The sequence below is a fragment of the Bubalus bubalis genome, chromosome 15, assembly GCF_019923935.1.
Source record: "Bubalus bubalis isolate 160015118507 breed Murrah chromosome 15, NDDB_SH_1, whole genome shotgun sequence".
In the NCBI taxonomy this organism is placed as follows: Eukaryota; Metazoa; Chordata; class Mammalia; order Artiodactyla; family Bovidae; genus Bubalus; species Bubalus bubalis.
Window position 1 is genome coordinate 35667452 of NC_059171.1, and position 13929 is coordinate 35681380.

The 13929-nt window shown below is 40.9% G+C and overlaps 1 protein-coding gene across 1 annotated transcript in view; it reads right to left on the bottom strand.

The window, feature by feature from the left end:
* The window catches only part of EXT1 (exostosin glycosyltransferase 1), a 297370-nt gene that overhangs the window by 16917 nt on the left and 266524 nt on the right, over nt 1–13929 (bottom strand). The window contains exons 5-7 of the mRNA XM_006046563.4: nt 10133–10265; nt 6258–6376; nt 4715–4810 (exon numbers count right to left, since the gene is read on the bottom strand). Coding sequence (XP_006046625.1) covers nt 4715–4810; nt 6258–6376; nt 10133–10265 — 348 coding nt within the window. The remainder of the gene's footprint in view (nt 1–4714; nt 4811–6257; nt 6377–10132; nt 10266–13929) is intronic.

Here is a 13929-nt window from a genome sequence, read left to right on the forward strand (position 1 = left end):
CAAGACTGCCGGGAGAAATATCAATAACCTCAGATATGCAGATGACACCACCCTCATGGCAGAAAGTGAAGAAGAACTAAAGAGCCTCTTGAATGAATCCGTTTCATACATGATATTTTACATGTTTCAATGCCATTCTCCCAAATCTTCCCACCCTCTCCCTCTCTCACAGAGTCCATAAGACTGTTCTATACATCTGTGTCTCTTTTTGGCAAAACTAATACAATTATGTAAAGTTTAAAAATAAAATAAAATTAAAAAAAAATAAAGAGCCTCTTGATGAAAGTGAAAGAGGAGAGGGAAAAAGTTGGCTTAAAGGTCAATATTCAGAAAACGAAGATCATGGCATCTGGTCCCATCACTTCATGGGAAATAGATGGGGAAACAGTGGAAACAGTGGCTGACTTTATTTTTTTGGGCTCCAAAATCACTGCAAATGGTGATTGCAGCCATGAAATTAAAAGACGCTTACTCCTTGGAAGGAAAGTTATGACCAACCTAGACAGCATATTCAAAAGCAGAGACATTACTTTGTTAACAAAGGTCCATCTAGTTAAGGCTATGGTTTTTCCAGTAGTCATGTATGGATGTGAGAGTTGGACTGTGAAGAAAGCTGAGCGCTGAAGAATTGATGCTTTGAACTGTGGTGTTGGAGAAGACTCTTGAGGGTCCCTTGGACTGCAAGGAGATCCAACCAGTCCATTCTAAAGGAGATCAGTCCTGGGTGTTCACTGGAAGGACTGATGTTGAAGCTGAAACTCCAATACTTTGGCCACCTGATCAGAAGAGCTGACTCATTTGAAAAGACCCTGATGCTCAGAAAGATTGAGGGCAGGAGGAGAAGGGGACAACAGAGGATGAGATGGTTGGATGGCATTACCAACTCAATGGACATGAGTTTGGGCAAACTCGGAGTTGGTGATGGACAGGGAGACCTGGTGTGCTGTGGTTCATGGGGTTGCAAAGAGTCAGACACGACTGAGCGACTGAACTGAATTGAACTAGAAATAAAGAAACTGGGGCTACTAGCTGGGAGTGAAAATATAAAATCAATCAACGAATCTGAGCATAAAAATGCATACTAATTAACCACAGGAGTCAGAATGGCTCACAGTCCGTCACACAGAATGGATCTTGTTTGAATATCCTGACATAGTCAAAGAAAGACCTATCTACCAGAAGGAGTTCTAGTTACCTATGGAAACATAAAAACAAACCATGAAAAATTCCCAAGTTCAAAGTGAAAAGCATCCACGTGAGCACTGTGCAGGGCCTCAGGCATTGGAATTGGGGCTGCAGGCAGGAAACTTTTGTGTGCCAGACCCTTTGTAAAACCACACCTATGGGTGAGAGGGATTCAGAAGGGCAAGCAAAACTGATGCCAAGAGGCATGTGATTAATCCCTCCCTTTCCTCATTTAGGACTTCCCTGGTGGCTCAGATGGTAAAGCGACTGTATACAATGCGGGATACCCGGGTTCAATCCCTGGGTCGGGAAGATCCCCTGGAGAAGGAAATGGCAATGCACTCCAGTACTACTGCCTGGAAAATCCCATGGACAGAGGAGCCTGGTAGGCTACAGTCCATGGGGTCGCAAAGAGTAGGACTCGACTGAGCGACTTCACTCACTTTCACTTCCTCATTTAATACTTATCAAGTAGCTCTCTGATAACCACATTGCTTGACCCCAGCCCTTGGAAGGGTGTGACTGTGTCTGTCACCTTTCTCACTGTGTTCCCACATGTTGCACAGTGTCCAGCATACAGTAGGCAGCCTACACTGGGACTGAATAGACAATGCATGGACCATCTTGTCCACATAACCATTACAGTTCTCCCTGCATCCTGCTGAACTACATGAAATGGTCACTGTGGCAGCTCAAATGATGATTTCAAATGGTGCAACTTAATACACTGATAATTCTTATTCTGGCCCAGGGATAGTTTACTTAGCATGAGACAATCTCTCACAACCTAAGTCTTTGGGAACCAACAGGGAAAGTCTCTTAGATGACAACATCAGTGTCATTTAATAGAGACTAACTTCTATTAAATTTCATTGAATAGAGATAATCGCCACCTGATGCAAATAGCTGACTCATTTGAAAAGACCCTGATGCTGGGAAAGATTGAGGGCAGGAGGAGAAGGGGATGACAGAGGAGAGATGGTTAGATGGCATCATCGACTCAATGGACATGGGTTTGGGTAGACTCCGGCAGTTGGTGATGGACAGGTAGGCCTGGCGTGCTGCAGTTCATGGGGTCGCAAAGAGTCAGACACGATTGAGCAACTGAACTGAACTGAACTGAATCTCTTCAGAAGGAGAAGTGGGCGACAGAGGATGAGATGGTAGGATGGCAGCACTGATTCAATGGACATGAACTTGGACAAACTCTGGGAGATGGTGAAGGATATGGAAGCCTGGTGTGCTGCAGTCCATGGGGTAGCAAAGAGCTGGACATGACCTGGTGACTAAACAAAAACAACAACAAATTTCTTCACAATGGATAAGAGCTATTATAAAGCAGAGCTTGAGAAAAGAGAACTTATCCCTGGCTGCCACAAATAGAAGACATTTCAAAGAGGAGGCAGCATGGGCTTAAAGAATATATGGAAATTTCGATAACACAGATGAAGAGTTGAGAGAGGGATGGTCAAGACCTACAGCAAATGGGAAAGACCACCATTAGAGGTGGGAAGGGACACAGGGCAGTAAACTGTGAATAATCAAGTCTGTAAAGTAAAAGCAATGAGAGGAGACTGGGAGGGCCAGCAAAGGCCAGATTGTACACAGTCTCTAATGTTAATTGAAAACATTAGCAAAAGGAGTCCCTTAAGGGCTATGAGATGATTGTGAAGATCATTCTGTTGTAGGCAAAATGAGCTGGAGAATGGAAGCAGGGGGCCAGCCAGGCAGCCAGCCCTCCTGAGAGTCTCTGATGGAGAAATCAAAGCAAACATAAAGTGGAAATGTCTTTTTTAAGATCGGTGTGGGGAAGAACCACTGCTTTCATTGATACAACTAATTCAGATTAATCAGCTAAGCAATGCATTAATCAGCTCATGCATCACCACCACCAACTCTTCTTCATCCTCATCATTTCCAGAAAGATTACTTTTGCCAGGTCCTGAATTCATTTACTCCTAATTGCTATCCATGTGGTATGTATTATTTCCATTTTGTGGATGAGGAAACTGAGACTCAGAGAAGGAAAGTACAGACAGGGTCACATATCTCCTAAAGAGTTAGTATTAAGATCCAGAACTCCCTGACTCGAAAGCCTATGGCTGTCTCAACAGAAAACAGTATGGTGGTTCCTCAAAAAACTAAAAAGGGGGTTGCCATATGGTCCAGCAATCCCACTTCTAAGCATATACCCAGGCAAAACTATAATTCAAAAGATATATGCACACCTATGTTCATAGTAGCACTATTCAGAACAGCCAAGACATGGACGCAACCTAAATGTCTATCAACAGATGAGGAGATAAAGAAGATGTGGTGCATATACACAATGGAATATTACTCAGCCATTAAAATGAATGAAAGAATGCTATTTGCAGCAACACTGATGAACCTAGAGAATATCATACTAAGCAAAGTCAGTCAGAAAGAGAAGATAAATACCATATGGTATCACTTAGTTGTGGAATCTAAAATACAATGCACATGAACTTATCTACCAAACAGAAACAGACAAAGATATAGAGAACAGACTTGTAGATGCCCAGAGGTCGGGGGGCAATGGGGAAGGAAAGGTGGAAGGCTTTGGGATGAGCAGATGCAAGCTATTATAAACAGGATAAATAGGTTGGATAAGCAACAAGGTCCTACTGCATAGCACTGGGAACTATACTCAATCTCCTGTGATAAACCATAATGGAAAAGAATATGAAAAAGAATATGTGTGTGTGTGTGTGTGTAACTGAGTCATTTTGCTGTACAAGAGAAATTACACAACAGTGTAAATCAACTATGTGTGCTGTGCTTAGTCACTCAGTCATGTCTGACTCTCTGTGACCTCATGGACTGCAGCCCACCAGGCTCCTCTGTCCATGGGATTCCCCAGGCAAGAATACTGGAGTGGGTTGTCATGCCCTCCTCCAGGGGATCTTCCCAACTCAGTGATCGAACTGAGGTCTCCTGCATTGCAGGCAAATTCTTTACCAACTGAGCCACCAGAGAAGCCCAAATCAACCATACTATAATAAACTTGGTGCTCTGTGATGACCTAGAGGGATGGGAGGGAGGCTCAAGAGGGAGGGGATATATGTATACTTACAGCTGATTCATGTTATATGGCAGAAACCAATACAACACTGTAAAGCAATTATCCTCCAATTAAAAATAAATTTAAAAAATACATAAGTAATAAGGACCTATGTATAGCACAGGGAATAATATTCAACACTCTATAATGACCTACATGGGAAAAGAATCTAAAAAAGAGTGCCTATATGTATAACTGACTCACTTTGCCATACAGCAGAAAGTAACACAATTGTAAATCATCTATACTTCAAAAAAAAAAAAAAAAAATCCCATGGCTGTCAAAGTGGAGGACAGTCAGAGACAGGTATAGTTTTGGAAAAGTAGTCCAGGGCCAGCACCTCCCAAGGGCAGGAGGAAGATGGCAAAGGCCAACACCCAGGTGCCCCATTGCAGAAAAGAAGATTCCATGCTGATTCCACAGTGAAGTCCCCTAGGGTCCTACCTTGCTTTCTCCTTCAATGACAATGACAGGCACAGAAGTGGCAGGCCAGCGGTGTTTGGCTGGAAGGGGCTTGTCACAATTCCATAGAACTATGATCTGAAAGGGATAAGGGGTCATCAGATGGCTTGGTAAGGCTGGATTTACATAGGCTTCCAACCCAACATTTCTTCTTAAAGACACACACACAGAGAGAGAAGATGGTGTTCTAAGCAAGGCAGAGAGGCAGACCTCAAAACTGTATTTAAAGTGAGTCCACTCCACTCTGTACACCCGAAACTAACATAACACTGTAAAACAACTATACTCCAAAAAAAATTTTTTTTAAGTGAGTCTACTCCCACACAACCCCCAGAACCCCATCACTCTAACAACCAAAGAGAGGGGACAAGAAGGGTAACCTAAGAAAACCTATGTCAAGTGGGTAGGAGAAGGCTGGGGAGGAAAGAAGGCATGCCAGGGTTGTTGGCTCTTAAAAAAGTGGTTTTCTAAATTCTGGTGTCTTATGATGAGGAGGAAGATAACAGCCTTGATCAAACTAAAGAAAAATGCACACTGAACATCTGCTATGAACTTCACTCCAGCAGGCAATGTGCGAGAAGGAAGAGAAGTCAAGATCCGACTTCTCCAGGATGGCAGCTTATTTCCTGTGGCCTTATTATTGCCAATAAATGTGTTTAGCCCCCAAATGCAGCCTTCAGTGTGACTCCATTCTTTTCTCATATGTAAACCTTCTCGTGTAATTTACAATTCAGAAAAACCACTGTTAAGAGTAGGAGAGCAATGCTAATTTGGAAAACACTGTTACCATAGATATCATCTTCTGCTCCCAATTTTATAATTAGTCCCAGCGGCTGTGAAAGAAAAGTTGACGCCTCCTGACGCCAACGAGTCAGTTTCTGCTGTTGCAGCTTAGTTTTCTGGGTCCTTTCAGGGGTCTTTCTGAAGTTTGTTTTTCACTTTGACACTTAAAGATGAAATAATGTGTGTATATATTCTTTAAAGAGTGTGTTGGGGGACTTCCCTGGTGGTTAGTGGTTAAGACTCCTCACTTCCACTGCAGGGGGTGTGGGTTTGATCCCTGGTCAGGGAACTAAGATCCCACATGCCATGGAGCATGGCCAGGAAATTAAAATAAAAAAAAAAGAGAGAAATAATGCCGCTTGCAGCAACATGAATGGACCTAGAGATTATCATACTAAGCGAAGAAAGTCAGAAAGAGAAAGACAAATACACACAGTACTACTTATATGTGGAATCTTAAAAAAAAAAAGAAAGAAAAGGTATTGGTATATACTTCACTTTACCCCAGGGCAAAGATCTCTTTGTAACCTACCCATTACCTGTACCAGATTTCACTTCCAAGAACCTCTAAGCTGATGAAAAGAGAGTAACAAGGCATGACAAATGAAAGGGGAGTAAGAGGGCAGGACGTGAGATGAGTCCCTGGGAGCCAGTGTGTAGCAGGGAAGGAGTGGGGGGGTCTCTGGTCCACCAAGCGGCAGGGTGCAGGCACTGGGTCAACCCTCCCTACCTCCCCACTCACCTGGGCACAGTACTGGGACTTGGCTGCAGCCACGAGGAGTTTCAACACTGGCTGGGACTGAGAGACCAGGGGGGTCACCGCATGGATGACTGCAGTGAATTTGGAGGGGGGCTTTAAACCTGAAAGAGCAAGGGCAGAGCAACCTAATGAAGCACTGAGAAACAAGACTTCGAAAATTATTCCTCTCTGCTCCATCGCCTCACCCCAGAGCTAATGTTCCCTTCTCGCATATTTTTCCTCTGCCTCTTATGTCTTGACAGAACAAAAACAAGGTGAAAAGCTGCTAGTGAACTGCTGCCTGAGTTTAGAGACCTGGATAATTTACAGTTCAAGGCCCATTTCCAGATTTTTCCTTTGATGGCCTTTTCCTTCCTCCCTCGGGGATACATCTTTGATCTCCCTTCTGCTTTTTAGGCACCCAGAGTCTAATTATACACATACACATAACATTACTCACCACTCTTTACTCAAGAAAGGGTATAACCATAGTTACTTACATCCTAGGCTGGATTTTAGTAAAGGTGCTCTCTCTTTCAGGGTATTTGCATATATCTTATTCTTAGTGATGTAGTTAAAGGGCATTTAGGTTGCTTCCATGTCTTGGCTATTGTAAATAGCACTGCCATGAATGCTGGGGTGCATGTATCTTTTTGAATTATGGTTTTCTCCAGATACATGCCCAGGAGTAAGATTGCTGGGTCACAATGGTTGCTCTATTTTTTAAGGGACCTGCATACTGTTCTCCATAGTGCCTGCACCAGTTTACATTCCCACCAACAGGGTAAGAGGATCCCCTTTTCTCCATACCCTCTCCAGCATTTACCGTTGGCAGGCTTTTTTGATGATGGCCATTCTGACTGGTGTGAGCTGATACCTCATTGTAGTTTTGATCTGCATTTCTCTAATAACTGGTGGTTTTGAGCATCTTTTCATGTGTTTTATGGGCATCTGTATGTCTTCTTTGGAGAAATCATTATTGAGATCTCCTGCCCACTTTTTGATCGGATTGTTTGTTTCTTTGATATTGAGCTGCATGAGCTGTTTGTATATTTTGGAGATTAATCTCTTGTTGGTTGCTGGCTTTGCAAATATGTTTTCCTATGCTGCCATTTTGAAAGGTTTTTGCCTGATCGCTACTATTTCAGATCATAACCAGCAAGTGGTCAAGGTTAAAAGGCCAACATCCAGAGCCCAAGTGTCTAGGTCTGAAGCCCAGTTCCATCACTGAGTGGTGGTGGGATCATTACTTAACCCTCCGTGTTTCCACAGCAGTGAAATGGGACTGATGGCAACAGCAACAAGGTTACAGGGTTTTTATGAAAATGCATTTAAATGAGTTGATGCATACAGAGCATTTAGAACAGGACCTGCAAACGCCAAGTGCTCAGCGTGAGCTCACCCCCACCATCACCATCACTGCCACCACCATCATTATTTTGGGGTGGAAGCTGCTCTACTCCCAAGAAATCTCTTCTTTATGTAGCGGGGAAACACAGCCGAGAGAAAAAGCATGTGGTTCAGACCTCTGCCAACCGTGTGCTCTGAAGCCCAAGGTGGAAAGGTATCACACACGTGCAAAATAACAACTGCCTCCAAAGAGAAAGCAGTGAGGTGGCTTCTTCTGCAAATGAGTCTTTTCCTGAGAACTCACTGAGAAACAGGAGCCAGGTTAAAAGCCTCTTAAAACTTCATTAGTGGGGACATATGTACACCTATCGCTAATTAAAGTTGATGTACGGCAGAAATCAAACCAATATTATAAAGCAATCATCGTTCAATTTAAAAAAAAGAATTAAAAAAAAAGAAAAGCAGACTAAGAAACATTAATACTATGGTAGAGCTCTTATTAGACTATTAGAATAAGCAGTCTTTATTGATGATAGAACAGCTTTTATTTTGGAGGGGAGGGGTCGTGCTGCCAATAAACTTGTTTAACATTTAAAACAAAAGGAATAAATGTGAAATCCAAAATTCATCATGAATTATAATGAAAATAACAAATTAAATTTTAGAAAACTTCATTAGTATAGACCCACTAATTTCACATTTTAGCAGCTTAAATATGACCAAGACAGTGAAGGGACACTGGAGTTAAGCTTTGAGAGTGACTGATAAAGGGAAGAATTACAGTGTATACCTCAAAGAATTATATGGATCTTTTGCAGAGAAAACGCCATCATCTGACTAGTACTTCAGTTTCATGTTGGAAAGAAACTAGCTTTCCCACTAGTGAAATACACATTTAAGGCTTTGCCAAGTAAGAAGAATAAATATGATGTAGGGGGTTCCCTTAACAGTAAGGACAAGTCACTGCTTTTAGACTTTCCTGTAATGGTTTAAGAAGCAACATTTACACACTTCTAATGTGCTAACTCGATTGACTCCACACAAAAATCTGGAGTCTTCTTGCCACATCAACTTGAAGGATGCTTTATTATCCCAAGGTTTCTCAAATTTGGAACTGTGACTGAAGGGAAATGTCCAAGATGTTACCAACATTAGAGCAAATGGGGCTCCAAATATTGGGGCAGCCAAAAAGTTTGTTCAGGTTTTTCCATAAGATGGTGCAGAAAAACCCAAATGAACTTTTTGGCCAGCCCAATACATAAATGTCTATGGCAATAATGGTAGCCTTTTGTAAAGCTTCATCTCTCCACCTGTTTCCTTTTCCTCATTATGACCAGCCTAAAAGTTGCCTGGAGAAGGAAATGGCAAGCCACTCCAACATTCTTGACTGGAAAATTACATAGACAGATGACCTTGGTGAGCTATAGTCCGTGAGTTTGCAAAGAGCAGGACACGACTGAGCGACTGAGCACAAAAGCTGCTTGAGAGCAGAGCTTATATCTCCTTTGACTTTTTATTCCTACCAGTGCTAGGTGGTAACCTAGCACTGCATTAACACGGCACAGAAGAGGAGCATAATAAGTGTGGAATGAAGTGCATAAGTTTGTCCTCTGTCCTATATTCTTAAATCTTTTCCCTTTCCCTTTATTAGTTTGGTTTTTCTTTATTCTGAGACAGAGAAGTTAGGATCTTGGAGAAAAAAAAATGTAGGAAGAGCTCTCTTAGATTCATTTTATACATGATAAGACTCAAAATTATAGCAAACTCATTGTCATGTTGGGGCTTCCCTGGTGGCTCAGACAGTAAAAAATCCACCTGCAATGCAGGAGACCCAGGTTTGATCCTTGGGTTGGGAAGATTCCCTTGCAGAAAGGAATGGCAAAACACTCCAGTATTCTGGTCTGGAGAATTCCATGGACAGAGGAGCCTGGCAGGCCACAGTCCATGGGGTCACAAAAGAGTAGGACATGACTGAGCAACTTTCACTTAGATTACTTAGATTGTCGTGTTCAGAATGATCTGTAATTTGGGGAGCCTTTTTCTTAAAAAGCAATGACTCTACTAAACGTAAAGAACAGCGGCTCAGATCAGGAATGAGTTTTTCACTTTGCAAGGCTCTGCTGGAAGGCAATGGCACCCCAATCCCATGGGCGGAGGAGCCTGGTAGGCTGCAGTCCATGAGGTCTCTAATAAGAGTCGGACACGACTGAGCGACTTCACTTTCACTTTTCACTTTCATGCACTGGAGAAGGAAATGGCAACCCACTCTAGTGTTCTTGCCCGGAGAATCTCAGGGACTGGGGAGCCTGGTGGGCTGCTGTCTATGGGGTCACACAGAGTTGGACACGACTGAAGTGACTTAGCAGCAGCAGCAGCAGCTGGATTTATAATTCATGACCTTGATAAACCATTTAGGACAGGGCTCTAGAAAGCCGTCTCCAACACAGGGTGTTACAAAGACACTGCGATGGAATAAAAAAATCGAGGGACTTGAGTTCCGAACATTTGGAGGGTAAACATTCACTTACCTAAATTAGCATAGTAGTAAGGGAAATCTCCCAGATAAGATGAATACTGTGGTAGGACGAACAATCCTCCAGGATGTTTGTTCCATATTAAACTGTTGCGTGATATGTGCTTGAATATTCTGTCCTGAATAATCTAGAAAACAAAAACATTGGCATATGGTGAGGAGGAGACTCTGATGGTATCTAATGAGGAACACATTCAGGCCAAATTTGAGGGCTGATGCCAGTAAAAGTACTGGGTCTACCCCCACCCCCCATTCTCCAATGATAAAAATGTCTGGGATACATAGAAAGTGACAGAGTGTTGGAAGAGAAGGAGAGAGAGAAAGGAAAGAGATGGTTAATCCAATTTTCTAATTATACTTCAGTTTCACCATAAATTCTTTCTTGTCTTTCTCTTGTTAAGTCCGTGCTCCTTTCAAAGTAGTGTGTAGAAGAGTTATTTTCCTTAATGGCTGATCTTCTAACATGAAGATTTGGTTCTCAGTGCACAGAGATGTCCATGTAGAGATTGAGCTGGGAGCATCTTGAAGGCATGCACATTCTATAAGCAGCTGAGCTTTTGATCTGTTCCTTTAATTCAGGAGGCAGGTTTATTTGTTTGACATAGTTTCATTGCCCTTTCAAATTCAATTGTAGGACTTTGGGGGTACTAGTTAGCTGCAGGTTTTCTAACTTTAATCTCAGAAAGTAGTGAGTTAACTAACAATTGCTCAAAACAACCTACATAATAGGACAAAAACCATGGCATATGAAGACTAATAATAGCCAAGCTAGTTCATTAGTTTCTTTGGACTTGAAGACCTTGCAGATCATTAAATTCTACATTTAGAGTCAAACATTCCCCCATCCTGAATCATTTGTCAGATGAAGGTGATTAGTCTACTTTATAGATTTCTCTCTGTGACTTTCAAACTCTTGTAATTATACCATCTACTCATTAAGATATGATTTGGCAAATAATTAACTTGATACAGAATTTCAAGTTTTCAGCAATTTTTTTGTGTGTGTGTGTATGTGTGCTTAAAAAAGAGAAGAAGCCTACTATATATCTCTAGAGATTTAAGACCAAAATCATCATTTTCCGGGTCCCCATTTAATGCAATGTGATTTAAGTACAGACCATTTTAGTTGGAGTTGTATTACTTGCTAAGGTTATTACCACCCTCATCTCATCCCATATGGTGGCTAGACAAGTAATAAAGTGAGCTACACTTATCTTTACAAACCTTATCATGTTTATATTTTTTAATAAGAGAAGAAAGGAAGCAAGGAGGAAATTTAGAACTCAAATATCTTAGTTCAATGATTTCTGCAGTTTCTCTTTTCCTTAGATCAAAACTTCTTGTTTTATATGACTTGGCAGAAGTTTCAAATTTGGGGAAGATTTTAGAAACTTCACTCAAATGTTAATGTTTGTTCTTTGTGGTACAACAGAGATATGTTAAAATGCTGTTGTCTAGGCATTAATTATAAGAAAATTGTCATGGTTGTGAAGAGTTTTTACATGGTTTGCAATTCCACTTTGTACACCATTTATTCCAGTTTTTAATTATTTGTACTTTCCTATTCTACTGTCTACTTATTTTCCTTTATAGGTTTTCATTCGGGTCCTTTTTTTTTTTTGCTTCCCGAATTTATACACCTTCAAGCATGTGGTCACTTAAACTCTGGATATCAAGACACAGAACACATTGATAGAAGACTGTCATACATCCAACCTACATACAAGTGACACAGAACTCAGAGATGTCACAAATTGAATCCCCATTCACTTTGGGTCTCTGGATGGTATGAATCTCAGTGTCGACTCTTTTTGGTTCAGTATCACAACACTGCCATCTTTTTGAATTCAGGGATATGATAAGTCATAGTATTCTTCTGAAATACCAAAAAGCACATTATACGCTCTTCAAATAGATCTTGACAGGGCAATATCAAAAAAGGTAGAAGAGCAATAACAAATGTTGAATATAATCCAGGTCAAGCAGTTTGCCACCTTTATGACTTACTATCCTCATATGTAATAAGCAGTAAAATATCACATTAATTACAACAACCTCCAGAATCTGTTAGGAATAGTTGCCTAAGTCTTCATACTTATGACTTCTTTTTTTTTTTTGCCTTAAAAAAATCTCATTCCTGTGTTCATTGTCTAAGCATGGATTTTCCCATTTTTACACAGCTATACTACCATAAGTATTATATATTACAGATCTTTCCATATTATTAATAGTATTCATGGTTTACTTATCCTAAATGACCAATAATAGTGCAATTATTTCCAGGCAAATCAGTGAACATATTTATGAGCTAAAACTTGCCACATTTAGGACTGATGCCTTAAGATTTTGTCAAAGGGTATGAACACTTTAAAGGCTGTTCATATGTACTGTCAACTGTCTTTCTGAAAGGTTGATATCAACTTGACTTATCAAAAGTTTGACACAGGGTTATTGTTACCATCTTTCTAAATTCCATATATATGCATTAGTATACTGTATTGGTGTTTTTCTTTCTGGCTTACTTCACTCTGTATAATAGGCTCCATGGTAACAATAACCCTGTGTACGAGACAGCAAAAGAGACACTGATATATAGAACAGTCTTATGGACTCTGTGGGAGAGGGGGAGGGTGGGAAGATATGAGAGAATGGCATTGAAATATGTATAATATCATGTATGAAACGAGTCGCCAGTCCAGGTTCGATGCACGATACTGGATGCTTGGGGCTGGTGCACTGGGACGACCCAGAGGGATGGTATGGGGAGGGCGGAGGGAGGAGGGTTCAGGATGGGGAACACATATATACTTGTGGCAGATTCATTTCGATATTTGGTAAAACTAATACAATATTGTAAAGTTTAAAAATAAAATAAAATTAAAAAAAAAAAGTTTGACAGATCTTATTTTACCAAATAGAAAGGTCATTTCGTCCCTCTCCTAATGCCTAAGTCTCCCTAATGCTACACTGGACAGCTTCCTGGATCCTTGGTACTCACTCTTAATTGTTGTGGACAAAGACGTCATATTTAAAGGTTGGATACTATAAAGAAAATCAAAACACACAATCACGAAAAATTTACACAATTTTTTTTCCGTATAGCCCCACATGGTACCTTCAGTAAGGATAGTACTTCTTATTAATGTGAATTCAAAGGGAAGAATGACAGGCTCCTTATTTTTCATCTTTATGTGCCATCTATTTTTAAAATCATAGACTATTGGTTACAGGCTACAGCCATTCTAGGCGACCCTGACTTGGTCTTTTGACAAATGCAGCGTTGCCTAATACATGCAGGGCTGCCATATGCCACCTTGCTCCAAACTAATCTTCTATTTCTATTCTCTCACTGATTTTAAATTTTCATTGTGCAGCAGCATCAGCAATACTATGGTCTGAATGTGTATGGTTAGAGATAAGTGAAGAGAGAAATGGAGACTCCTTCATAAAACTTCACTTTAAATTGTGCTTTCCAAGTTACCATGAGCTGTCCTCATGTGTTATGACAATTTCACACCCTTTTCTTTTGCTCAGCCTGATTCCAACTGAGTTCCTAGGGTTCAGCCCTTAGTGCCAAGTTACTGTCATACAATATTCTGACAAATAATGGAATCCATGAACATTATTTTTGCAGCATTTTATCACTGTTCCTATCCTTACTTCTCAATCTGCACCAAAAAAACAAGCTCCAAAGAGCCTAGCTCTTATTAAATAGCTCCTTAATTCTAAGGTGCAGAATTTGGAAATTTCAATCAGCCTGGAAATACTAGCCAAATCCCAAGCAGGACAGAG